This window comes from Pelobates fuscus, chromosome 1 (genome assembly GCF_036172605.1).
Source record: "Pelobates fuscus isolate aPelFus1 chromosome 1, aPelFus1.pri, whole genome shotgun sequence".
NCBI lineage: Eukaryota > Metazoa > Chordata > Amphibia > Anura > Pelobatidae > Pelobates > Pelobates fuscus.
Genome location: NC_086317.1, coordinates 394,153,070 through 394,180,397, shown reverse-complemented (window position 1 = coordinate 394,180,397; position 27,328 = coordinate 394,153,070). Strand labels below are relative to the sequence as shown.

Sequence of the window (27,328 nt, the reverse complement as noted above, 5' to 3'; positions counted from 1 at the left end):
TGGAAAACCTTGGATCCTGGTAATTATGTGGATGTTACTTTGAAACATACCACCTACCTACAGATTGTTGAAGACCATGTACACACCTTTATGGCAATGGTGTTCCCTGATGGCAGTGGCCTTTTTCAGCATGAAAGTGCACCCTGCCGCACTGCAAAAATTGTTCGGACATGATTTGAGGAACATGACAAAGAGTTCAAGGTTTTGCATTGGTCTCCAAATTACCCAGATCTCAATCCAGTTGAGCATCTGTGGGATGTGTGATCTGTGAGATGTTCTGGAACAACAGATCCGATCCATGGAGCACCACCTTGCTACTTGCAGGACTTAAGTCAAAACTATAGTCCATCTGCTTCTTCCCCATAGGAAAACATTGACTCAATTGGCTTTCCTATAGACATATTTGAAGACACTGACTGTCAGTCAGACAACTGATCTTGTTACTTCCTGGTTGTTTAGCTTAGGGGAGTGTTAAAGATCGATGGGCTGCATGTGAAGTTGGACTACGCTAGGCAGGTTCTTAGACACTTTGTTTATTGAAAGGGTTACATTGAAAGCAGTTCAATAGAGAAATGCATTTCTGGCTTGGGGCAGTCCCAGTCACAACTTATATACTAGTTACACATGATTACAAAACAATGGTTAATAGGGGCATAAATTCTCGAGATGAAAATATAATTTTGCCTCTTTATAAATTGCTGGTAAGACCACACCTTGAATCTGCTGTGCAGTTTTGGGCACCTGTTCTAAAGAAAGATATCATGGCACTAGAAAAAGTGCAGAGACAATCTACACAATTGATAAAAGGAATGGAGCATTTTAGTTATGAAGAAAGGTTAAAAAATTGAAATCTCTTTAGTTTGGAAAAACGGCGCCTGAGAGGGGATATGATAACTTTATACAAATATATTCGGGGCCAGTACAAACCATTATCTGGAAATCTATTCATAAACAGGGCTATACATAGGACACGAGGTCACACATTTAGGCAGGAAGAAAGGAGATTTCATCTAAGGCAAACAAAAGGTTTTTTTACCGTAAGAGCAATAAGGATATGGAGTTCTCTACCTGAAGAGGTGGTTTTGTCAGAGTCAATACAGATGTTTAAACTGCAATTGGCTAAATACTTGCAAAAACATAACATACAGGGATATAATTTCTAATTAGTGGGGTAATAGCTGCTTGATCCAAGGAGTCATCTGACTGCTATTTTGGGGTCAAGAAGGATTTTTTTCCTAGTTTGTTGCAAAATTGGAAGCGCTTCAGACTGGGTTTATTGCCTTCTTTTGGATCAACAGCAAAAACATATGTGAGGAAGGCTGAACTTGATGGACGCAAGTCTCTTTTTAGCTATGTAACTTTGTAACTATGTAAGATATAAATAAATAAAAAAAAAACTAACAATATGTTAGTACAACCTTACTTAATATTGGAGCATAAATGACTGATTTATACTTGGTGATATAATGAGGTAGAGACTTTTTTTTGGATGTTTAGCCAAACAAGGATATGGAAGGCACAGGAGGCGTCCATATTCATAACCGCACTAAATATTACATACTTAGTTTCTAAATACCTAAATAGGTTTTCTCATATTAAGGACAGGATACACAAAATATACTGTTAGTAAAGCAAGGCTTTCACACAGAGAGAAGACAACTGTTAGGCAAATAATGAGATAGGAGAGATTCAGCAAAAACATCTTTGTGTACATAACAATGCCAAGGTCCTTTAACCCTTTAAGGACCAAACTTCTGGAATAAATGGAATCATGACATGTCACACAGGTCATGTGTCCTTAACGGGTTTAAAGACCTCTGTGGAAAAAATGTCATCTGTGAACAAAATGGCGATCAGTCATTAATTAATTAACCATTATCTCCTAGTAAGCAGTTGAACCTCCATTTTCCTTACAGGAGCTAAACTCTGAGCTGAGTGCCACTGTGCTAACAAATGCTGCAATTGCAGTGTTAATAAATGGTGTTAAAGTAGGAGAAGTGGAGTTTCTAAAAACAGTTGTTTTTTTATTTTTTTATTGTTTTGTAATACTATGAATTAATTTGAAAACCTGGTGCCATAATTTGATTCACAGTACATGTTAAAGTGTAGGGTTGGAGATAGGGTGTGATTATGTGATATGTTGGGGAGGTCATCAAATTAACACTTGGGCAACACCCCTGTTGAGTTTGTAGTGGTGGAAGTCTGTATAGCAAATTTAGTGCAAACTGAGTAATGTTCTCAAACATCTAATGTGTTACCAGCATTCTGTGTTTATACTTGGTACTTACAACAACTACTGCCATTCGACACAAACATGTACTAGGTCAGTATTAAGGATCCTCCATAACTGCGGTAAACCGCATGAGATACCAGTTTGACTAAAACCACAATATAAATCATATTGCTAAACTGTGAGTCACCAACTTGATTTGAGCATTAAATACAAGCCTCCAACAGTTTAACAAAATCTGGAACATGTGAGCCGGGCCAATTAGTTGTAGGAAATAAAAGAATTATGGCAAAAAATGTGAGATCTTGTTTCAGTTGCAGTGATCGTGGTTTAATTTACAATTTGCAAGATCTCACACAGTGTAAAGGAAATTGTGGAAGGAAACCAATATTATGTTGTACCTATTTAATAAATTTGCATATTTCCATATTTGTACATGTTTTACAGGGACGTGTTTTTACAGATTCATAATATTTCAATATTTACATTTTGCCTCAATTCGAGCGTTTTGTCTTTTTTTTTTTTTTTTTTTTAAAGCTATTTCCCATAAATGTTATTGATTTCTAAAGTGATTTTGTTTGAGAAAAATACTAATTCTGCCCTACAAACTGTAAGCAACAGTTTTTTGCAATCTAGAATCTTGGCAATGTAACATGTTATAGTTTGCTTCAAAGTGTCTCTCGAAGCACCATCACTGTGCACTTATGTAAACTTGGTGGTGCCTAAAAATTCTCTTTGCTGACTCTCAGTTCTGAGACTGGCTTACAACTGCTGCGACTTGTGAAATATCACTCAGTGCTGGGTTTCAATGTTAGATTTCTCAGTTACAGTACAGGTTGCTTATGTTAGATTTCTCCAAGTGCAGACCACGTGCACAACTTGGACTGAGCTTTTTTTCCTCCCAGGAGAGAAAGATAAGCTGCAGGCAACATGTGCATGTACAACGACTCTGCCCAGAGCTCCATGTAGTTGCATGCAACATTATTCACTAAACAATGAACCTAAACAATGTTTAAAAGAATACCAACTACAGTATGGTTGGTATCAGCAGATACGTTTTCTGTTAACATCTGCTGTGCATACACCCTGTAGACCAGAAGAAGAAGCTCCTGATTTGAGGTCTTTTCCTTGTTAGGGAGGGATGGTCCTTTATCTCCAAACAGATGCACTAAACAGTAATTCCGTTATGAAGTTTAGCGGTAGGAATATTAAAAAAATGAATTAATTACTTGCAATATATTTTTATTGCATGATTAGTTTCCTTTTAATAGTCTGATATATAGCATTAACAGAAAAGGCTGTTAAAAAGCATGACAGAAAATAACAGTGGAAAATTTCTCAGCTTAAATATTATTCCAATATAACTGTTTAACAAATCTGATGATTTGATAACAATTTAGTCTGACTACGATACATATTTACAAATCACTGAGCTGCTGTCAAGTGTTCCGCAGTTTCAGTTCATATACCTTTATATTTTTTCAACAAAAACTGGGGGGGGGAGGGACAGTGTTGCCAACCTCCACTGCATAAACCTATGATGAATCTATGACAAAGCTTGTAATGGGTAATGAGGATCTGTATGGCATGCCACGCTACGAATGCATACACAAATACATAAATGGCAAGGTGAAAGTATAACTGCAAATCAGTGCAGGGAGACTGGAACAAGGAGGTTTCTTAAAGGGGTACTCCTGACGCCTAAAGCACTTCAGCTTCCTGTCCAGTGTATTCTCTTTTATTTTACAAAAAGTACACATTTCAGTAGAAATAGGCTATTTTTGTTATTTCCCTTGGCTGTCTCAGTGGAGCTAAACTCAAGATGCAGGTAATTGCCCAGTGCACCTACCGCAATAATGCAAAAATATTTCATTGAGCTGGGCAGGTAAATGGCAGATAAGATTCACTACAGATGAAAGCAAAGTCATGCATTCTGAAATAAGGAACCCACGAGCCACTTCTACATTAAATGGGGTTGATTTGGGCATTAAAGGAAAATTACTTGGCAACTATTATAGATAACAAACTAGGCAACAATGTGCAATTCCAATCTGCCATTGCAGAAGCTAGTAAGGGGTTTTCATGTATAAAAAGAGGTATTGATTCATGTGATCAAAATATAATTTTGCTTCTTTATAAATCAATGGTAAGAACCCACCTTGAATATATGGTGCACTTTTGGGCACATGTTTTAAAGAAGGATATTAAAAAAAAAAAAAAATACAAGGAAGATGGAAAACATTAGTTACGAGGAAAAGTTAGAAAACGACATTTTGTTTTTTGTTTGGTTTTTAGAAAAAAAGGCGCTGCAGAGGGAATATGCAAGATTAATATAAGAATTTATAGATATTTTTAAAAAAAGGCATAAAAGTTATTCATGGATATAATTAAATAAAAAGTATGTCAAGGACAAATCTGACTGCCATTAAGGAATAAAGACAGAATTCTTCATTTTTTGTTGTACAATTGAAAATGGCTATCGTTGGGAGCGGGGGAGGAGGGGGTTTAAAAATTATTTTTGCACTAACCAGATTCCAGTGTCTGTGACCCTCAGTTCTGGGTCACCCCCCTCTGATGTCAGCTGATGGGGCACCAAGTGTGCATGCCTCTCAAGCAACACGTGCACATTAGGCCTGCCCTGTAGGAAAGCATTGCATCAATGCTTTCCTATGGGGATTATCAACACGTTGGATGTCCGTTCTCATGCAAAGAGTGAGAACATACAGAGTCATTTCATGAAGTCAAACGTTGTGAATCTCTGGGAAGTGCCTGGTAGAGGCAGTCTTATCCCTTCAATGTAAACATTTGCTGTTTCCCAAAAACTGCAATATTTACATTGCATGTTTAAGTGAACAGGGGCGCTGCACCCAAACCTCTTCAATGGGATTAAATGGTCTGGGTGCCTGTAGTGTCACTTTAATAATAAATGTAAATGTATATTGTGAATATTTTTATCTATCTGTGACAGGTACATGTGTACAGCATTATATGGCCAATCTACAAATGCAACATGTGTTTATCTTAAAAAACACTGAGGTTACCTCTTACTTGGGTAACCATTTGGCATTGAACTAATCCATGATCAAGAGTAATCATCAGTATATGTTTATCTTGGACCAAATGTGAAATAAGATTGTAGAGTAAAAGCACAACTGCAGGTCTACATTTACTAAAAAGTAAACCAGCCTTGAGGAGGATCTTGAAAGTTGCATATATTCATAACCGCACCACAAGTATTACACACACAGTTTCTAAATGTGCCTTCATAATATGACTAGATTACATGATTTTTTTAGATTAGATTATATCACAGTTTCATTTGCTAAGCAGTAACAATGAGCAAACATTGTGTGAATGTCTGTGCTGCTAAATATATATATTTATCCTGATATATATATCTACAAATCCACGTGTCCTGCACTCACAGTTCCCAGTCTTGTTGTTACCTTGGTGCAATCCCCGGCTTAAATCTGTATGATATCATGATGGAGAGCACTCAAAGGACTCAAACTGTATTTCAAATAGTGCTTTTTATTTAAGCATCAAATGTTTGGATACAGAGTGTCGACGTTTCAGTCCCACTGGACTTTTATCAAGACAGTCAGGACTGTCAGGACCAGTGGCAGTTTGTGAAGTATTTACATGGTGGGGCTGAAGACTTGGCACCCTGATGCGCTCTATAATATACTGCACAAATCCCCCCTTGCCCCCCCCCCCCCCCAAAAAATAAAAATAAAAAACAACAACAAAAAAAACAGATCAAGTAGTGCCTAGTGTGCATAATGGAATTATAGGAATGTGATAGATGTCAGAAGGTTTAAGACATGAATTGCTCTTTTGAAACTGTGATGTCAACCAGAGCCTCTGCAAGGTTTGAAATGTTGACTCTAAGTCTAGAGTTGACTCTAAGTCTAGCTTCAATGTAAATTAACTAGCTAATTTACCATTTACATATATCCCCTCTTTTATAGTGGGTTATTTTGATGTGCTAATGAACATTAGCATAATAAGAGAACTATTGTGTTTTAGTGTCATATCCTAAAGAAACATTAATAATAGCCCACAAATGAACAATCATACCTCCTTTAGTGCATATTTAGAATGGAGAAAGCTACCTACCAAAAGAGTATAAATATAGCAGCTTAAGCCTTTTGGAAGGAATTAGGAAGTCCATTGTGTTAGGTGATAAATATTAAAAATGTATGGAATGGAAAAATGGCATCAAAGTCATAGATGCAATTTTCATTTCTGTGGCAAGCGCAAAAGAGGAGATTAACTCAAAATGTTCTATTTGGATTGATGTTGGTCTGAAATACAAGGGGAAGGTCACTAATTGTTCCTATAGGTACGCCTTGCCCTCCACCTACACCATCTTGGGGCCCACTTGAAAAACCTGATATGAATAAAGGAGGTATAAATCTAATTGATGGGCAAATAGTTAGTGTGCTTACTAGGGGCCAAGATCTCATTTTGAGTAGGACACCATCTTTCCTTCCCGCAGTCTCCCCGGGCAGAAAATTATGTTACTTTACCATCAAAGTGAGTAGTTAGGTTTTTCTGTTAATTTCTCCTTTTATTTTTTAAATTGTTGTTGGTGAAATATTCCTTTATTAAGGTGTGCATTTGTCTGGCTCACGTTACCTGATTAGACCGATTTATTAGTATTTTAAAACTGCATAGATATTTGGCTAAATTGTGTTTAGTGGGTTTTTATTCTAATATACTTGGCGGACCAAAGCACCATATTAATAAATTGTCTTGGTGGTGGCAGGGGGGACTGTTAAACTAAAGGGGGGGAACCAATTTGCGTAGTTGGTGGCTCTAAATAATAACAGGGGGTGGATGTATTGTCCCCCCCAGCCACCACCCATTGGTGGTGGGTTAGGTCCTAAATTAAGTGGGGGATGGACCTATTGTCATCGTCCCCACCCTTCAACCAGCCCTCACTCAGCGGTGGCAGGTGAGGGCTGGGTGGGGCGGGAGGTAGGGTAGGAGCTAAATATTAAAGTGGGGGTGGACGTATTGTACCCCTCAGCCCTATCATTTGGCGCTGGGTCTGGGCCCTAAATAATAATTGGGGGTAGACCTATTGTACCCTCTCAGTCCCCACCCATTGACGGCTAAAATCAACCTTTCTGTGGTTGTTTTTCTTTCACTTTATTATTTAATGCCCCACCAGTCCCCAATGGAGGCATGTGGGAGACAATAGGTCCACCCCCACTATAGTATTTAGGGCCCACACCCACCACCAATAAGTGGGTGCTAGCATGAACATTATGTCCTCCATTCATTTTTTTCCACATAACCTGGAGGGGGACACCCCCAGTTAATTATTCTATTAGGTGCTCCACCATGGGGGCATGAGGGGCCTGTACCAGGTCCTCCTTTATTGGATTAGGGACTGAGCAGCAATAGCTGCCAGCCACTTGTCTTTTTTTGCATGCTGCTGTTGAGTTCTGTAGTGTTTTGCTTAACTTGTGTTGTGCATTAAGTTCAAGTTCTCTAACCCCACCACCTGTAATGCTGTGAGTCAATGGAGGCTCTTGCAGAGAAAGCAAAGCATATACTTCTCTTCTATGGCATTTAATTACAGACATCCAAAAAGCATGCTTAATTAGTGACATTAGAAATGAGCTAAAGGAGCAAACTAACAGCGTTATTCACTAGAGTGAGAATTTAAAGCAAATTTCAAATTTAAGAGTAAAATAGCCGTGGTGGAGCCAAGCATGAAAACGAGCAGTCGCATGCCTCATGAGCTCCGACCAAAAAAGCCAGAAAAGGCGAGATTTCACGGCAAAATAGCCCGAAAATCGAGGGGAAATTACAGAAAACTACCATGGGTCGCAAGACCAAAAAGCAGAGAGCAGACAAATCATCGGAAGGCAGGAATATTGAAGAATTTCTCTTCCGGGCACAGGGAGCCTATGGGCCCAAGATGGCCACCGACATAGAGGGTTACTCTGACTCGTCTGAAGAGATCCTGCAAAGCAGAGGGGCGGCGGACCTAATACCCCCGCTGCAATCATACTCGGTCCCACTCGGTACCCGGGCCCGACGCCGGTAACAGCAGCCACACTGAAGGAGATGTTTAATGACCTCCAGAAAACACTGCAGGCAGATGTGGCTGCACTCCGGGCCAACCTCACAGGGATGGTTGGGCGCCTGACAACACTGGAGATAAAGTCAGACATTCACACACAGAAAATAGAGGCCCTGGAATCTGAGGTACAAGCAATGAAATTACAACACGCCACTCTGGCGCAGCGCTTCGCACAGACAGAAGACGCCAGACGCCGTGCTAACCTGAAGGTGCGCGGGCTGGCGGAAGAGATCCCGAACGCGGAGCTACCACACCTTATGAGAAGGCTGGTGGGTACTCTCCTGCCACCTAAACAGGCGAAGAACATCACCTTTGAAGGCGTATTCCGGGTGCCGAAGCCATGAGGGGCACTGGCGTCGGCCACCAGAGAAGTTGTGGCACGCTTCTCCAACCTCAGAGATAAAATAACAGTACAGGCCGCGTTGAGAGGGGCCATGCCACTCCTCTTTGAAAACATGCAGCTCACCTTCTATGCCGACCTCACGGGAGACAACATGCAGTGGAGGAGATCTCTACAGCCCCTCACGGCACAGCTCAGAGCCAAAGAGATCAGCTACCGATGGAGGTCACCTTGGATGTTACAAATCCAACATGGAGACATCACTCACACGATCCAGGGCATACACCAAGCAGCTGACCTATTTCTCTAGCCACACGTCAGCCCACACCACATGACAACCACAGAATAGAACGGCACCAACGAGATAGTCTCAAGAGACACATCAGACCTTAACTGGCTCCACGGCCTAAGCTCTGGAGCATCCCTCCACTTACTGAGGGGAACATGCCCGCAGGCTGAGTACACTCACAGAGAGAACTGCTCCCTCACCGACATATACCGCACGAGCCGCGGACCACACTTAGATCTGAGCACATATACCAGACGTTAGTGATTTCTCTTATACACAAATCCCCCAACTCACCCCCAAATGCCAGAATATGCTTGTTTCTTTTACAATGTTTGTACCGCAATAATATGCCCTTCTCGGACTCACGAGTAAGGGGAATAAAGAAAGAATAACAAAAAAAATAGCCAACCTGGAAGAATTCAGCTATGCTTTTAATTTGGCTATGTTGGCCCTAAATGTAAACTTCGCTTTCAGTTCTCACGTTAGTGAATAACTCTTGCAAGCTTGTCTGAGGTTTGCACATGCTGGGCATTCTTTATGACATGCCCTGGGCTCTCAACATCTCTTCCTGAATGCCACCAATGATGTATGTAATTACTATTATTATTATTTTTGGCATTTATATAGCATCAACTTATTCTGCAATATTAGAAAAAGGGGTAAATTGAACAGTAAATAAAACAATTACACAAGTTATAGGAACAATAGGTTGATGAGGACCCTGCTCAAACGAGCTTACAGTCTAGATGATTGCAATCAATAAAGAGACAGGTACAATGCAATTTTCATGTATTACACTTATCTGAAAAGTGTATTTGTACTGTATCTAAATGAAAATGTCAGTTAACTCCGCAGCAGGAAAGTAATCATTGCTAGCCCTTACCAGTGCCAACAGCCTTTAGGTTTTGTAGCAACACTGGTGGTATGTTAATCTCTTTTGATGAGTCTCTACTGGACATGGTATATTAATCATTTAATCACTTAGTTAGGTTTGCCAAGACTACCCTTTGCCTGGGAGTAAAAAAAAAAAATGCAACACCAAATTGGTAAACTACAATTCTCAGAGAGTCTGTATCCTCCAACAGTACTACCACTAGGTTGGAGGTTGAGTTGTTTAATAAATTGTACACGGTCACAAAAACACACATCCCTATCCAAGCTATGGGCTAGGGGAAAATAAAAGATCGTATTAGAGCAGGGGTTCTCAACCCAGTCCTCAGGACCCCCTACCAGTCCAGGATTTGGGGATTACCTGGGTGTGTCTAAGGTGTTTAGAAAAAGGGGAAAAAAACACCTTAGACTCTAAGGTGTTTTTTTTTTCTTTTTCTAAACACCTTAGACACACCCAGGTAATCCCTAAACCCTGGACTGGTAGGGGGTCCTTGAGGACAAGGTTGAGAACCCCTGTATTAGAGGAAAATGCTCAAAAAGATTATACAACTACAGTCCTTCAGTTAAGCAAGGATCAAAGCAAAGAGCTAGTGACTGGTGTTCATATGTCATCTAAACAACATCTTTCTTTACATCTCTTGTAGGTTTCAAGATAGTTATACATTTATAGATACTTAAACAAATAATGTCTGTCCTTACTCTTGTTATTCTAGTATCCGCGTCTAAGGATGACCTTCTCCCAAAAACAAGAGGAAATGCAGTTCAATTTTCGGATCATGATGTTACAGCACAAAATAAATCAGACATCGCTTATACAGCAGCAACTGAAGCATTCAAAGGAAAATATAGGCTTCCTCAAACCAGTGCAGGACTTGGCACTCTTACAAACGGTAAGGTTGGGTTTGATTGGGTGACAAAAGAGACTATATGGTAACTAGGTAATGGTTTATTTACTTTTTTTTTTTTTTCCAAAACAGCTGTAGAAGACATCTTTATTCATTACTGAAATTTTCTAACCATCAACAACAAAATAATATCATGTTTGAAAATTAAGTTAACAGTAATTCCGATTTTTATAAAATATATTGTTGTGGTTCCCCATGAGAACACCATTTGTTTCTGTTGAGAGCCAGGCCTGCTCATGGTACTAGGAAAGATCTTGCATTCACTGTTTCATTCATGCGTTCATACTTTTGGGACTTTATCTGGTGTCCCAGAAAAGGTGTGATGGGTACATACAGGTCCCACACACATATGGGTATGCGTTCACACTTTAACACACAAATAAGCAAATGGATCAATTGGTTATAAACAAAAAGACACCTGTACTAAAACACACTACAAACATTACACATGAGTTTACTCTATATTCATTTCTTATGGACTTGCTTATGAAACCAAAACGCAACAAGCTTTACACAATTTCCATATTATCATGAATATGTAATAAAAGCAAAATATATATTAATAGAAGGGAAATGCTAACACAAATAATAAACCTTGCAGCATTCAAAATACAATAGCCGATTATACAGAAATACACTTGGGACTTGGGACTCAGGACTGCACTCTTATAAGATACTGAATCAACTAGATTTCAGTTCTCCTATGGATATATCTGTGAGAAAACCATTGTTCCATACTGTAAAAGGAGAGTGTGTGTTTTTTTTTATATATATATATATAATATAGGGTTTGTATATATATGTATATATATATAATATATAAAGAGAAAGTGCACTGTTTGGTAATATTTTTATAGTTTTGATGGCCTAGTGCTTAATCCGGCATAGAAATGTAGGAATTGAATTTAACTTTAAGTTACGAAGAAGTAAGTAGAAGTATAGATCAGGGTGTTGCAGTGGATGTGATCTATTTGGATTTTGCCAGGGCGTTTGATACAGTTTCACACAATAAATTAGTGTTCAAACTCAAAGAAATCGGTCTAGATGAAAATTCTTGTTCTTGGGTAGAACATTGGCTTAAAGCACCGCCATAGGCACCCAGACCACTTCAGCTTAATGAAGTGGTCTGGGTGCCGGGTCCATCTAGGATTAACCTTTTCTGCTGTAAACATAGCAGTTTCAGAGGGGAAAGGAGGAGGAGAGTCCCCCGCACGAGGGAGCCCGGCGCTGGAAAAAAGGGTAAGGGATTAACCCCTTCCTCACCCTAGAGCCCGGTGGGAGGGGTGTATGTTTTCCTGGCACTATGGTGGTCCTTTAAAAATAGAGTACAAAGAGTTGTCACTAATGGTAAATTTTCAAGCTGGGCAGAGGTGGCAAGTGGTGTCCCTCGGGGTTCTGTTCTGGGACCCCTTCTTTTTAACATGTTTATAAATTATCTTGAAAAAAGCATTGAAAGTCATGTTTCAGTGTTTGCAGATGACACAAAACTCTGTAAAGTAATACAATGTGAGCAGGATATTGCTTTGCTACAGAGGGATTTAGATTGGGGGACTGGGCACTCAAATGGCAGATGCAATTTAATGTAGAAAAATGCAAAGTTATGCACTTTGGCGTAAAGAATGCACAAGCAACTTATACCCTTAATGGAAGTGAATTAGGGCTAACAAAACATAAGAAGGACTTGGGAATTATTATAGAAAACAAACTATGCAACAATGTGCAATGTCAATCAGCAGTGACTCAGGCTAGTAAGGTATTATCATGCATGAAAAAGGGCATTACTTCCCAGGATGAGAATATAATTTTGCCTCTATAAATTACTGGTAAAACCACATCTTGAATATGCTGTGCAATTTTGGGCACCTGTTCTAAAGAAGGATATTAGGGCACTAGAAAAAGTGCAGAAGCGGGCAACAAAATTAATAAAAGGAATGGAACATTTTAGCTATGAAGGTTAACAAATTTAAACCTCTTTAGTTTATAAAAATATCACCTCAGAGGGGATATGATAAGATTATACAAATATATCCAGGGCCAATACAAACCATTGTGTGTAAATCTATTCACAAACTGGACTTTACATAGGACACGAGGTTGTGCGTTTAGACTGTAAGAAAGAAGATTTTGTCTAAGGCAAAGGACAAAAAATGTTTTAACCGTAAGAACAATAAGGATGTGGAATTCTCAGCCTGAGGAAGTGGTTTTATCAGAGTCCGTACAGATGTTTTAAACAGCAACTAGATGCAAACTTGCAAAACAGAATATCCAATGATATAATTTTTCAACTGTAGGGTAATAGCTTCTTGATCCAAGGATAAATCTGACTGCCATTCTGGGGTCAAGACGGAATTTGTTTCCTAGCTTGTTGCAAAATTGGAAGTGCTTCAAACTGGGTTTTTTTTTTTGCCTTTATTTGGATCAACAGCAAAAAACAAATGTAAGGAAGGCTGAACTTGAATTTCAGCATATGTAACTATGTAAATTAATTTAACTTTACATTTTCTTGACCTAAAAGTCCTTGAGTGCTATTCCTATATTGAAATGCAATTTTTCCCAGTGCTTTAGCAGATGCAAAGTTAATAATTAAAATTGATAAGCTCTGAAAGGGTGTTAATTAATTAATAATTAATGATTAATTAAGCAGCCAAATTCAATGCTCTGTGCAGAGTTGGAAACAAGTGCAGAGCAAGATTAAAATGTCCACTCGGCTTTAAAACTATATAATGGAAAGTATTGTTGGTGCAGATGCAGTTAATTCATTTTGGAATACATTTTTATTGAAACATAATTCTGGAACAATACACTCTCTGGAGATCTTCCTTTTCGCAAATCAAAAGTGCTTCTGAAGATAAAACACATACAATGCAGACCTTGTTTTACAACACTCTTTCCCATTCCTCCAGAGTGAAACACCTACATAAATAGTTTTTCTCACTTAAATTACTGCTGAACAAGCTTTGGCAGTTTTGACAGCTTGCTAATAATTTTTTACCATTACATGAGGTGTAATTTTTCTATCTTGTGTAGAGGGGTATTTTAAATTACTGTAGATCAGGGCTGTCCATCCTGCGGCCCCCCAGATGTTGCTGAACTACAACTCCCATGATTCTTTCAATTAAACAGATAGCCAGGGAATCATGGGAGTTGTAGATCAGCAAAATCTGGGGGGACGCAGGTTGGACAGCCCTGCTGTAGATCATATGATATATATTATATCATATTACCGTAGTTTTCGCTCCATAAGACGCACCACACCATAAGACGCACCTAGTTTTTAGAGGAAGAAACACAGAAAAAAAAAAATTCTGAACAAACTGTCCCATAGTGTTTCTTACTATGGGACAGTTTGTTCAGAATATTTTTTTTCTCCCCTGTCCCATAGTGTTCTCCCCTCTCCCATAGTGTTCTCCCCCCCCCATAGTCTTCTCCTCTCTCCCATAGTCTTCTCCCGCCCCCTCCCATAGTCTTCTCCCCCCTCCCATAGTCTTCTCCCCCCTCCCATAGTCTTCTCCTCCCTCCCATAGTCTTCTCCTCTCTCCCATAGTCTTCTCCTCTCTCCCATAGTCTTCTCCTCTCTCCCATAGTCTTCTCCCGCCCCCTCCCATAGTCTTCTCCTCTCTCCCATTGTCTTCTCCTCTCTCCCGTTGTCTTCTCCCCCCCATAGTCTTCTCCTCTCTCCCATAGTCTTATCCCCCTCCCATAGTTTCTCCCCCCCCTCCCATAGTTTCTCCCCCCATAGTCTTCTCCCCCCTCCCATAGTCTTCTCTCCCCCATAGTCTTCTCCTCTCTCCCATAGTATTCTCCTCTCTCCCATAGTCTTCTCCCCCCACAGTCTTCTCCCCCCTTTCCCATAGTCTCCCCCCCCTCCCATAGTGTTCTCTCCTCTCCCATACTGGCCCCCTCCCCTTGTCCCATAATTACTTACCTGTCTTGTAGCGTGGGCCGGCTTCACAGCATGCACCGCGGTACAGGAACTTCAATTTCAGTTTCCGGCGGGACTGAAAGGAAGTGTGCACACTGAGTGCGCACTTCCTTTCAGTCCCGCCGGAAACCGGAACCTGAAATTGAAGTTCCTGTACCACGGTGAGTGCTGTGCTGCCTCCACGCTACAAGACAGGTAAGTTAAGCTTCACATTCGCTCCATAAGACGCACAGACATTTCCCCTCACTTTTGAGGGGAAAAAAGTGCGTCTTATGGAGCGAAAAATACGGTAAGTCTAAGTATGTTTATTTAAAACAGACTTATGATTTAATGTCAGCTAATCTACCAATCCACATTTACCAACTGATTAAATATTCTTAATTTCCCCACTTGTTGAAGAAGTCAAACCTGAGGTAAACAATGTGTAGCACTGATGTGCATGGATGTGCTGAACATTCCTCATTGCGATGCATTTATTCAATGCATCTCTATGAGAAGATGCTGATTGGTGGAGCGCAGCGTTGTGCCACTCTAGCCCATTAGCCTTTCCTTTGGGAAAGCATTGGATTGGCTAAGAATGTCAGATTTTATGCCAGGGTGGTGGTGGGCAGCCACGACAGACCTGCGCAGTGCTGGAATAAAGGTGAGTAAACTCACCTTTTACATTTATATTTTACATTGAATATAGGGAATGCAGGTATTTAAATAGTAACAAATAAAATAATACTTTTGTTTGTGCAGAGGTGAAAAATGCCAAACAGTAAACAATAAAAACACCTGCTGTTGTGTCACCTCCCACAACAAATAAATACAATGCAAAAAACAAGTGCAAAGTATAAGATATATAACATCTTTACCGTTCTTTGGAGTAAATATGTTGTAGTTTACTAGTGTAGGATGTAAAGTTACAAAAAGGCAACATAGGTCGGAGTCAATTACAACTGACTTAAACGTATGGGCTTGTGAAAATGTATTCTCTGTCACGCTTCAGTATCTTTCCCTGCTTGTTGCTCCACCATAGTAGGTATTACTGCATCCAAATATGCATTAGGAACCTTTTCCACTATCAATAATTCTATGCTTTATTTGGAAATACAATAGGTATAAAACACACAGAGGGAATAATATCTAAATGAAGAATAAAAACACAATATAAAGTACAGCCGCACTGACGCGTTTCGACCCCAACTGGGTCATTCTCAAAGTGTATAAAGTTAGAAACCATAGTCCCTATATTTAAAGCTGACATCCACGTGCCGAGTTTGCACAATTTTTCCTGTTTAGTCTTTCCTATGAGTCTTCTGTTCAAACTTGTCCTGTCCCTGTAATATATCATCACACTGAATACACGTGACATTGTCATGTGCCACCTCCGATTTCCATCCATGTCAATAATGTCCCTCCGTTTTCCTTCTGGAATCATTATGGTTGCCGAATTTAATATGGTAAATGCCCTAAACCTTCTGAAGCAGTTTATACACCTTCACGGGCATTAAGTTAAACATATTAGAAGTCAGAAATCTGTCCAGGCAGTCCGTATATATATATATATATATATATATATATATATATATATATATATATATATATATATATATATATATAGAAACTATGCAATTTTTGGCACTCTTCCCAAATAATAATACATACCAGGTGCTTCTCTGTGCAAAATACTATAAACAAAGCAAGAAATGAGAGCACTCCATGGATTTGGTAAATCAAATTCCTGTATTCAAATAGCACGCAAAAAAAATCGACGTTTCGACCGTCTAACGGTCTTTATCAAGATGCTGTCATATACAAAAACCTCAAATATATACATGAACGCTTGTTAAACTTACCCAATCACCAAGTGCTCCCTGTGTGTCCAATCTGCCATGTGAGTGAAGCCGCAAATTGCGGATCGTTGTGTTAATTGCCGTAAAGTGACGTGTGGTGAAATCACCATGTGTTGCCTAGAGACGGCACAGCTGTTAGGAATAGTACTACTTAACACACGTTATAATAACGCAGAGAGAGGCAACGCGTTATATATATATAGTTATTTTCTATATAAATCGGCATTTTCATAAACAGGAAGTCTAATATTAAAATTACGTAAAACTAATAATAGAAAATAAAATAAAGTAAATAAATTCACCCAGAGCTTCTTATATAGTCAACAGACCTAAGGTAGATATCCATAATCTCTCCGGACTAATCAATTAGATAGTCAAAGGTAAAAAACACCATATTAAAAATCTTAATAGATCCAGTTTTCATATTCTAATGCTATTCCAAAATGTATGCTAAGGCTATATCTTTTGTTTTGTTAGAGTGATGTAGAAAATTGAATTTGAGGAATAACAGATAAAGAAATTTAAAAAATTAAATAAAAAAGTGTGGAAACGTTTTAGATAAATGGTGTTATATTAAGTCTATACTTCTCAATTCTCCTTTCTTTTTAGGCTTACCTTACAACCCATACATTTACCACAGTAATAAAAACCAATTTGTTCTCTAAAATTACTTTTAAAGGATTTTTATTTTTCTATAAAGCTGATTGTTAAAAGCTGCTTACATTTTTTTCCCCTCTCAATGTAAACCTAGGGTTGTCAGTCACCTATAAACTCCTTAATGTCATTGTCTTGTTTTAAGAGAAAACAGCATACTTTACATACGTCTTTATACCTAGTATTATAGTTAAAAATAAGCAGGGTTTCTTTATCCTCACATATTTGCTGGATACTGTAATAATTATTTCCTATCGTGTTGTTTTACTGAGTGATATACTGTGTTTAAAACTTTTTTATGACCTTTTTCTAAAAAATCAAAAATTGGCTCGATTCTCAAAGTCACTCATATCGGTACAGTTCCTTCTTAAATGAAAGAACTGGCCTTTGGGAATATTACTCAGCCAAGGTTTAAAATTATAACCATTAAGATCTTTACAACTATTAACGTTGACTGTTTTAAAGAAAGTCTTGCTTTTAATTTGTCCATCTTCTATAAAAATTTCTAAAGCTAAAAAAAATTAAAATCACTTTTTGCTAATAACATGGGTATGTTCCAGTCATTTTTAAGTTCTTTAATAAAATCAATGACGTAGTTTTGACTACCCCTGCCAAATAATAAAAATATCATCAATATACCTTTTAGAAAGGACCAAGTTTTGGGCCTATCTCATACTTGGGAAAAATATACTTACTCTTCCAATATGACATCAATTTGCATAACTTGGGGCAAAACAACCCTATAGTTGTACCCGTGCGTTGCACATTTTCTTTTTTTTTTTTAAATTACACATTATTTCAAATCATTTCATAGAAAAGCACAATGGGAAATGTAAATTTAATTTATTTGGAATTGAGCAGCTTATAGGCCATTGGAGAAGCAGTGATACAGTAAATCATTTAAGCACAAGAAAAAATAAAGTGGATGTTTAAACTTAACACTGTAACTCCCAATTGTCTAAATATAGACTTTAATATAACACCCATTATCTAATACATTTCTACAATAATTTAGATTTTTAATTTTAATTACTCTTTGACTTCCATTTTCTGTATCTCTCTAACAAAAGAAAGATATAGTAATACAAAATAAGTGATGATGCGCAATAATGAATATAAAACTCACTATAGGTGTCTTTAAAGGATAAAACCTCTATTCAATATATAATACAATCAGCATCCGTGTAACAAACCTAGGTGCATACTAGGTGTATTAATAATATTACTTCTCATGCAAAAAGTGGTATATGTGACCAACAAAATGATATGTGCATATACTTGCATAAATAGCTTTAAGTATCTCATTTATAAGATAGGAGTGGTAAAAGCACCACTCGTGGCTGTAGCGTTCAGGGAGGATCAGCCCCTAGAGTACATGGGATCCATAGGATCAACTTGTGGCCAGGATATCGGGTAAATATATTCTTGATTATAAAAACATAGTAAAAACAATCAAGGTGAGTCAGCTCACCAGCCCTTGGAAACCGAAATAAAGTCCAATTACAGCAAGACACCTCCCTGGACTGACAAGGAAGGGGGGACATGACTGCGGCTAGGATAAGGAGTCTTAAAGGAAGAGCAGATGGGAGGGGGATATATGGATACATAGTTGCTAAGATGGAAGACAGTTATAAGGACAGTGAGGGGAGGGGACTTACCAGTCAGCTCTTGGAAGTGCAGGGATCCTGACTTTCAGATTTTCAGATTTGCATCTGTCTTTCTTTGCTGACCCCTTAAAAAAAAAAAAAAAAAAAAATATTATAGACATTATTCTTAAAAAGTTTTATACTTACCTGTTCCTGAATTTTGAGAGTGATGGACGTTTCCCAGGAATCGTTGGTGGCCCTGTTGCAGGCTTATCGGGCTGCACATGGTGCAGGCTCGTTAGCAGAGGTGTTGGCCGGCATGGATGGCGTCCCCGGTGAAGAGGCTCGACCTGTGGAAGGTGGGCGGCGGGCCAGGCGTTCAAGGCCGCCGTCGCGACTGTCTCCCAGCCCGGTGAGAGGAGGTCGTGAAGGCCGAAGAAGCCGGCGAGCTGGAGTGGCTGGGAATGTGGAGCCGAGCCTGGTGTCGTCCCCCCGAGCGATCCGGTCCCAGGTGAGAGCTGCGGCTGCGTCCGGCAGCCATTTCCAAGATGGCGATTCGGCGGGAAGATCCAGGAGCCCTCCACCTTCTCTTCCGGCGCGGCCGGAAGTGACGTCACGACGCCGGTCGCGCACGGCCGGCGCGCCGGATATGACGACAGCAGCTGGCGACGGGCAAAACCCGGAAGTGGGTGCCCGCGCCGGAAATAGGACGCCGGGCGCCCGGAGACCACAAGCGCCGGCGGAAGAAGGCGGCAATAGGGGTGCTGTGAGCCGGACAGCAGCCCCAAGGAGATGGGAGTCCCCAGGACCGGCCGGTTCATGGGGTGCCGCGGATCAGGCGGCAGCCCCAAGATTGCAGTACTGCCAGGATGCCGGCGGTCGGGAGGCCGTGTCGGCTGCAGCCCCTCTGGGAGCTGGGAGGCTCCAGGGGGAGTCCGGTGAGGAGGAGGAGTCTGAGGAGGAGCGAGAAGGTGAAGGAGGACGGCCCCTGCGCCTCCCCTCATTTGGTGAGTCAGCATGCGCAGGCGCCTGGGGTGCTGCAGGGAGTTCAGGTCAGGATAGCGAGGTGTTGCGCCTGCTGAGGATGTTAGTGGAGGGGCAAGCCAGGGGTACTGGTCTAGGGGCTCAGGGTCCCGGTAGTGCGGATAGTTTGAGGGGTCATGGGGTTGGGGTGGTTTCCTTTCTCCCAGGGTGTGAACTGGCTCCCCTAGGTTTACATGTGCCAGCGGAGGTGCAAGAGAAGATTATTCGTGGTGAGTATGTGGATCTCCTTTCTCTCGTTCCGCCAGACAAGGAGTCCGTGGACAGACCGCGACGTGGCGAACAATTGGAGGGAGAAAAGGGTAAGGCTATCCCGCGTACGTTCGGTAATTGGCTGCAAGGATTTAATATCTTTGCCAGCGTACTAGTGCGCCGTTTCCCTGAGAGGGCCCCCTCTTTATTTGGTTATTTGGACTTAATTTGGGGCGCCTACAAGGTTTATGGAGGGCAATGCTGGTTCAAATACGACCAGCAATTCCGCCAGAAGATGGCGGCGTGTCCGGGTATGGGTTTTGGGGTGCAGGACGGCAGCCTGTGGCTGCTACTTATGACCCCGTGTAGACCCTCTCCCTTTTCGGGGGCGGCCGGCGTCCCCACGGGTACGTCGGCAGGTCAGAGGAAGGGAGTCTGTTGGCTCTTCAACGAGAGCCACTGTAAGTGGTTTAGCTCCTGCAGATTCCGGCACGAGTGTGCCCACTGTGGGGGAGCCCACCCGGCTCTCCGTTGTTTCAAGAAGGGCAGACCATCTGCCTCCAAGGGCTCTGGTAAGGACGACGTTCCTCGCAGAGAGGACTCCAGTGAGCGTGGAAAAGATGCGTCCATGGCTCGTCCAGTATCCTAAGAGGGACGTTGCCAGCCTCTTGTTCGACGGTTTCACAACGGGTTTCTGGATTCCCTTTGTGCTGTCGGACGAGGGCCAGTTCGCGGACAATCTTCGGTCCACGCGGGGAAAAGAGGTTTTGTTACAAGAAAAGTTGGAGGCGGAGATTCAACGGGGCCGCATGGCCGGCCCCTTTGATTCCCCCCCATTCCACAACCTGAGGGTGTCTCCGCTGGGTCTGGTACCCAAAAAGGATCCGGGAGTTTTTCGATTGATTCACCATCTCTCGTACCCTTCGGGGTCGTCGGTCAATGATGACATTGACAGGGATGCGTGCAGGGTACGTTATGCGTCCTTCGACTCGGCATTGCTCCTCCTGCGGCGGGCCGGTCGTGGGGCGTTATTAGCAAAATCGGACATTGAATCGGCCTTTCGTTTGTTGCCGGTTCATCCGGATTGCTTTCACTTGTTGGGGTGTTTTCGCTAACGGTTGCTTCTATTATGATATGTGTATGCCCATGGGCTGCGCTATCTCTTGTTATCATTTCGAACTGTTTTCTTCTTTTTTGGAGTGGGTCACGTCCAGAGTTGCGGGTTTGTGTTCGTTGACACATTACCTGGATGATTTTTTGTTTGTTGGTCCGTCGGGTTCCCAGGATTGTACAGCGTTGCTTCAGGCATTCCGGCGGGTGGCGGCTGAGTTCGGGGTTCCTGTGTCCGAACAAAAAACGGTTGGCCCGGTGTTGGTCCTTTCATTCTTGGGTATTGAAATCGATACCGAGAGAATGGTTTTCCGGCTTCCGGAAGAGAAGTTGGAGGGGTTGCTGCGGTTGGTGGACTTAGTCAAAGGTTCCAAGAAGGTTCAGTTGCGTCAGATGCAGGGCCTGTTGGGGCACTTGGTTTTTGCATGTCGGGTGTTACCGATGGGTCGGGCATTTTGTCGTAGATTGTCCTTGTCCACGGTGGGGGTGAAGGAACCTTTCCATTACATTCGGATCACGAGGCGCCTTCGGGCGGATCTGGCAGTGTGGAGCTCCTTCCTCAGACGTTACAACGGGCACTCTTGCTGGTTGAGGGAGGCCACCACCAATGCTGCCTTGGATCTGTTTACCGATGCCTCGGGGTCAGTTGGTTTTGGAGCGTATTTTCGGGGTCAGTGGTGCGCGGGGGAGTGGCCGGAGGAATGGCAGTCTTCCCCATTTCGAAGGAATTTGACCTTTTTGGAACTGTTTCCGATAGTGGTCGCCCTGGAACTGTGGGGTGAGGAGCTGAGAAATCACACGGTGGTCTTTCACACGGACAACATGAGTGTGGTCCATGTGATTGCCCGATCGTCCTCCTCGTCCCCTCCAGTGTTGGCTCTTCTCCGTCACCTCGTGCTCCTTAGTCTTCAGTTTAATGTTTGGGTGCGGGCGCAACATGTCCCAGGTGTGCAAAATGTGGTGGCTGATGCATTGTCTCGCTTGCAGTGGGAACGGTTTCGCGAGGCAGCGCCGGAGGCGCGGCGGACCGGTCTGCAGTGTCCGGACTCCTTATGGAAGCTCGATTTCGAGGCCTGATGGGCTTGGTATCGGACTCCTTGGCGGAGGCTTCCTGGAAGGCATACCGGGCAGTGTGGAAACAGTGGCTGTCGGCAGCACGGGACGGGGATGTATCCACGGAAATGGGACGTACGGAGGCGACTCTTGTGTTGCTGGATGACTTGGTCAGGAGAGGTAGGTCTTGCGCAGTAGCGGAGAAGGCGCTGGCTGCCCTGTCTTTCTTGTTTCGATTTATGGGCTGGCGGGATGTTACTAAGGAATTTGGGATCCAGAGGGTGGTGAAGGGGTGGCGACTGCGGCGTCGCCCGGATCGTCGTCGTCCGATTTCGGTGGAAATGTTGCGGCGGATTCTTTTTAGTCTTGCCGCGGGTCTGTGGCTCGGATTATGTATCGAAGTTGTTTCGCGTAGCCTTCTCGGTCTGCTTTTTTGGAGCCTTTCGCATCGGCGAGTTGGTAGCCCCGAGCAAGGGGAAGGCCTCGCCTTTGGCATTGTCGGATGTGCGGTGGTCTACTTCCTCCGTTGACATTTTTGTGCGGCGCTCTAAGACGGACCAGGCGGCCCGGGGTGCCTGGGTTCGTTTAGGGGCCACGAGGGATGTCGTCTGTCCTGTCGGGGCTTTTCACGATTTTCTGGAGGTGCGCCCGGAGCGGGGAGGCCCTTTGTTGGCTCACGCGGATGGGTCTCCCCTAACACGCTATCAGTTCTCGGCAATGCTGAAGAGAGCATTGGCCGCGGGTGGTATGGAAAGTCAAGGGTTTTCGGCCCATTCCTTTCGGATTGGGGCGGCTACCCAGGCAAGTGTTTTGGGTTACTCGGCTGCGGGCATTAAACGCATTGGAAGATGGGAGTCGGGGCGTTTTAAGTCTTATGTCCGACCTCATATGCTGTAACCCTCTTCTCGTTGTAGGTGGGCGGCCCCGGTACGTGTGGATACTAGGGCATTCCTACGTGTACTGGGCAGCTAGGCGAGCTGAAGACCGGGCCTATGGACGAAATTTGGGGTTCTCAGTGGACGTGGCCCGAGTCAGGTGGAAGGGCATTAGGGGCCTCCGATGGCAGCAAGTATATCCTGAGTTCGTGGAGCTCCGTAAGTTTGTGTCAGGGCCGGTGGTGGTGGTGGTCCATGCGGGCGGGAACGACTTGGGGGTTTCCAGGACTGTGGACCTTCTCCACGCGATTCGGCACGACTTGGCGAGGTGCATGGCGCTGTTTCCGGACATGACCTTGGTTTGGTCGGAGGTGGTTTCCAGGCCGTGCTGGCGCGCGCTGCCGCACTCGCGCGGTTTGGAGAAGAGCCGGCGCAAGCTGAACATTGCAGTGGGGAAATTTGTCCGGCGGCTAGGTGGGGTGGTCGTTCGACACGTGGAGCTGGAAGGGGAGAACCAGAACTTAATGAGGAGGGATGGGGTCCACTTAAACGAGATAGGTTTGGACATCCTGAACACGGGTTTGCAGAGTGGGATTGAGGCTGCGCTGTCGGCGGGGGGCGCGATGACGGCAGGAGGCGTGAGGGGAAGTCGTCATCGCGGTGGCGGGAGTCCTGGCCAGCGCAGGCAGAAGTGATGGAGTTGCCGAGGAGGCTTGGGGAGTCGCAGCCTGTTGGGAGCTGATGGCGGAGGCAGGCTGCTCATGGACTCATGGTTTGTGGGGATAGACCTGTCTGTTGGGCAATCACCCCAACAGCTGACAGTATTTATGTTGCTGGCATGGAAAATTAATAAAGCTGTGGCCGATGCCCTTACCCAACTTTATACGGTCTCTGTGTGTCATTGGGAAAGGGGGGCACCGGGTGGGTGGTACAGTCATCTAGACAGCAGTCAAGACACCTCCCTGGACTGACAAGGAAGGGGGGACATGACTGCGGCTAGGATAAGGAGTCTTAAAGGAAGAGCAGATGGGAGGGGGATATATGGATACATAGTTGCTAAGATGGAAGACAGTTATAAGGACAGTGAGGGGAGGGGACTTACCAGTCAGCTCTTGGAAGTGCAGGGATCCTGACTTTCCCGCCCTCCCGCCCTTAGGACATTTGGTTATTGAAGGAAGGTGGGTTTTGTTTCTGGTGCTTGTTGTTGGTTGTCTTTTCTTGTTTTGTCACAGCATGCGGGAGTCCTGGCCAGCGCAGGCAGAAGTGATGGAGTTGCCGAGGAGGCTTGGGGAGTCGCAGCCTGTTGGGAGCTGATGGCGGAGGCAGGCTGCTCATGGACTCATGGTTTGTGGGGATAGACCTGTCTGTTGGGCAATCACCCCAACAGCTGACAGTATTTATGGAAAATTAATAAAGCTGTGGCCGATGCCCTTACCCAACTTTATACGGTCTCTGTGTGTCATTGGGAAAGGGGGGCACCGGGTGGGTGGTACAGTCATCTAGACAGCAGTCATGTAAAATTGTCCCTCAGATCTCTATCCACGACTGTTCCTACTGGTTTGTATTGTAAAATCACTTCCCGATTCCTGATCCGAAAGAAAGATATAGCCTTAGAATATGAATTTGGGGTCTATTAAAATTTTTAATATGGAATTCACCTTCAACTATCTAATTGATTAGTCCAGAGAGATTCTGGCTATCTACCTTAGGTCTGTCGACTATATAAAAACTTCTGGGTGAATTTATCTATTGTATTTTACATTATTAATTTTATGTGATTTTAAGATTAGACTTCCTGTTTGTGAAAATGCCGATTTATATAGAAAATAACTATATATATATAACGCGTTGCCTCTCTCTGCGTTATTATAACGTGTGTTAAGTAGCACTATTCCTATCAGTTGGTCCTCCTACTTCAAATTTGGGGCACTGCGCGTGCAATCTAATGTGCCACCAGATAGGAGTGGTGTGTTAAGTAGTCCCCCTCATCAGGCCTTTTTTAGTTGAATGTATTGCCCACTGTCAGTCCCTTCGGGATCCCTCCCTCATTCATCTTAATAAAGGTGAGGTAATCTAGACTTTTTTGACCTAGACGACTTCTCTTCTCAGTGACAATACCTCCTGCTGCACTGAAGGTCCTTTCTGACAGGACACTTGAAGCGGGGCAGGCCAGAAGTTCTATCGCAAATTGGGATAGCTCAGGCCACAGGTCAAGCCTGCACACCCAGTAGTCAAGGGGTTTATCGCTCCTCAGAGTGTCGATATCTGCAGTTAAGGCGAGGTAGTCTGCTGCCTGTCGGTCGAGTCGTTCTCTGAGGGTGGACCCCGAAGGGCTGTGGCAATGCGTAGGACTTAAAAAGCTCTGCATGTCCTCCATCAACAACACGTCTGTAAAGCGCCCTGTCCTTGCCGGCGTGGTCATGGGAGGAGGATTACTTTCACCTCTTCCCCTGTTAGATTCCCGTTGTGCTGTGACATCACCCTTATACGCTGTGTAAAGCATACTTTTTAATTGATTTTGGAACTGCTGCATCCTTTCCGACTTGCGGTAATTTGGTAACATTTCAGGCACTTTCTGCTTATACCGGGGGTCTAGTAGCGTGGACACCCAGTACAGGTCATTCTCCTTCAGCTTATTTATACAAGGGTCCCTCAACAGGCATGACAGCATGAAAGACCCCATGAAAGACCCCACAAGGTTGGATGCCGAGCTACTCATGTCCCGTTCCTCATCCTCAGTGATCTCACTGAAGGTATGTTCTTCCCCCCAGCCACGTACAACACCACAGGTACCAGATAGGTGACAACGAGCACCCTGGGATGCCTGTTGTGGTTGGTCTTCCTCCTCCTCCTCAAAGCCACATTCCTCCTCTGACTCCTCTTCCTCACAATCCTTTTCCAGCATTGCCGCAGGTCCAGCAAGCAATGCTGATAAGGCTGTTTCTGGTGGTGATGGTGACCACAACTCTTTCTCTTCACGCTCATCTACGGCCTGATCCAGCACCCTTCGCAGGGCACGCTCCAGGAAGAAAACAAATGGTATGATGTCGCTGATGGTGCCTTAGGTGCGACTGACTAGGTTTGTCACCTCCTCAAAAGGACGCATGAGCCTACAGGCATTGCGCATGAGCGTCCAGTAACGTGGCAAAAAAATTCCCAGCTCCGCAGAGGCTGTCCTAGCACCCCGGTCATACAAATACTCGTTAACGGCTTTTTCTTGTTGGAGCAGGCGGTCGAACATTAGGAGTGTTAAATTCCAACGTGTCGGGCTGTCGCAAATCAAGCGCCTCACTGGCATATTTTTTCGCCGCTGGTTATCTGAAAAGTGCGCCATGGTCGTGTAGGAACGCCTGAAATGGTCACACACCTTCCTGGCCTGCTTCAGGACGTCCTGTAAGCCTGGGTACTTATGCACAAAGCGTTGTACGATCAGATTACACACATGTGCCATGCACGGCACAGTTGTCAACTTGCCCAAATTCAATGCCGCCAACAAATTTCTTCCGTTGTCACAAACCACTTTGCCGATCTCCAGTTGGTGCGGAGTCAGCCACTGATCCACCTGTACGTTCAGGGCGGACAGGAGTGCTGGTCCGGTGTGACTCTCTGCTTTCAGGCAAGTCAACCCCAAGACGGCGTGACACTGCCGTATCCAGGATGTGGAATAGTACCTGGGGAACTGGGGGGGTGCCGTTGATGTGGAGCAAGACGCAGCAGCAGAATAGGACTCAGCCGAGGAGGTTATGGAAGAGGATGGAGTAGGAGGAGTAGAGGAGGTGGCAGCAGGCCTGCCTGCAAGTCGTGGTGGTGTCACCAACTCCTCTGTAGAACCACGCATTCCATGCTTGGCAGCCGTCAGCAGGTTTACCCAATGCGCAGTGTAGGTGATATACCTGCCCTGACCATGCTTTTCAGACCAGGTATCAGTGGTCAGATGGACCCTTGCCCCAACACTGTGTGCCAGACATGCCATTACTTCCTTTTGCACAATCGAGTACAGGTTGGGGATTGCCTTTTGTGCAAAGAAATTCCGGCCGGGTACCTTCCACTGCGGTGTCCCAATAGCTACAAATTTTTGGAACGCCTCAGACTCCACCAGCTAGTATGGTAAAAGCTGTCGGGCTAAGAGTTCAGACAAGCCAGCTGTCAGACGCTGGGCAAGGGGGTGACTTTGTGACATTGGCTTCTTATGCTCAAACATGTCCTTGACAGACACCTAACTGTGGGCAGATGAGCAGGAACTGCTCAAGGCGAGAGACGGAGTGGTAGATGGTTGAGAGGGGGCAAGGAGGACAGCGGTGG

The 27,328-nt window shown here is 43.6% G+C and overlaps 1 protein-coding gene across 3 annotated transcripts in view; it reads left to right on the top strand.

Annotated features, from left to right (window-relative positions):
* Window positions 1-27,328, top strand: part of STAT6 (signal transducer and activator of transcription 6) — a 230,140-nt gene that overhangs the window by 84,308 nt on the left and 118,504 nt on the right. For all 3 annotated transcript variants that reach the window (XM_063427273.1, XM_063427268.1, XM_063427260.1), the window contains one exon: window positions 10,564-10,740. In XM_063427273.1, the coding sequence (XP_063283343.1) occupies window positions 10,564-10,740 (177 nt within the window). The remainder of the gene's footprint in view (window positions 1-10,563; window positions 10,741-27,328) is intronic.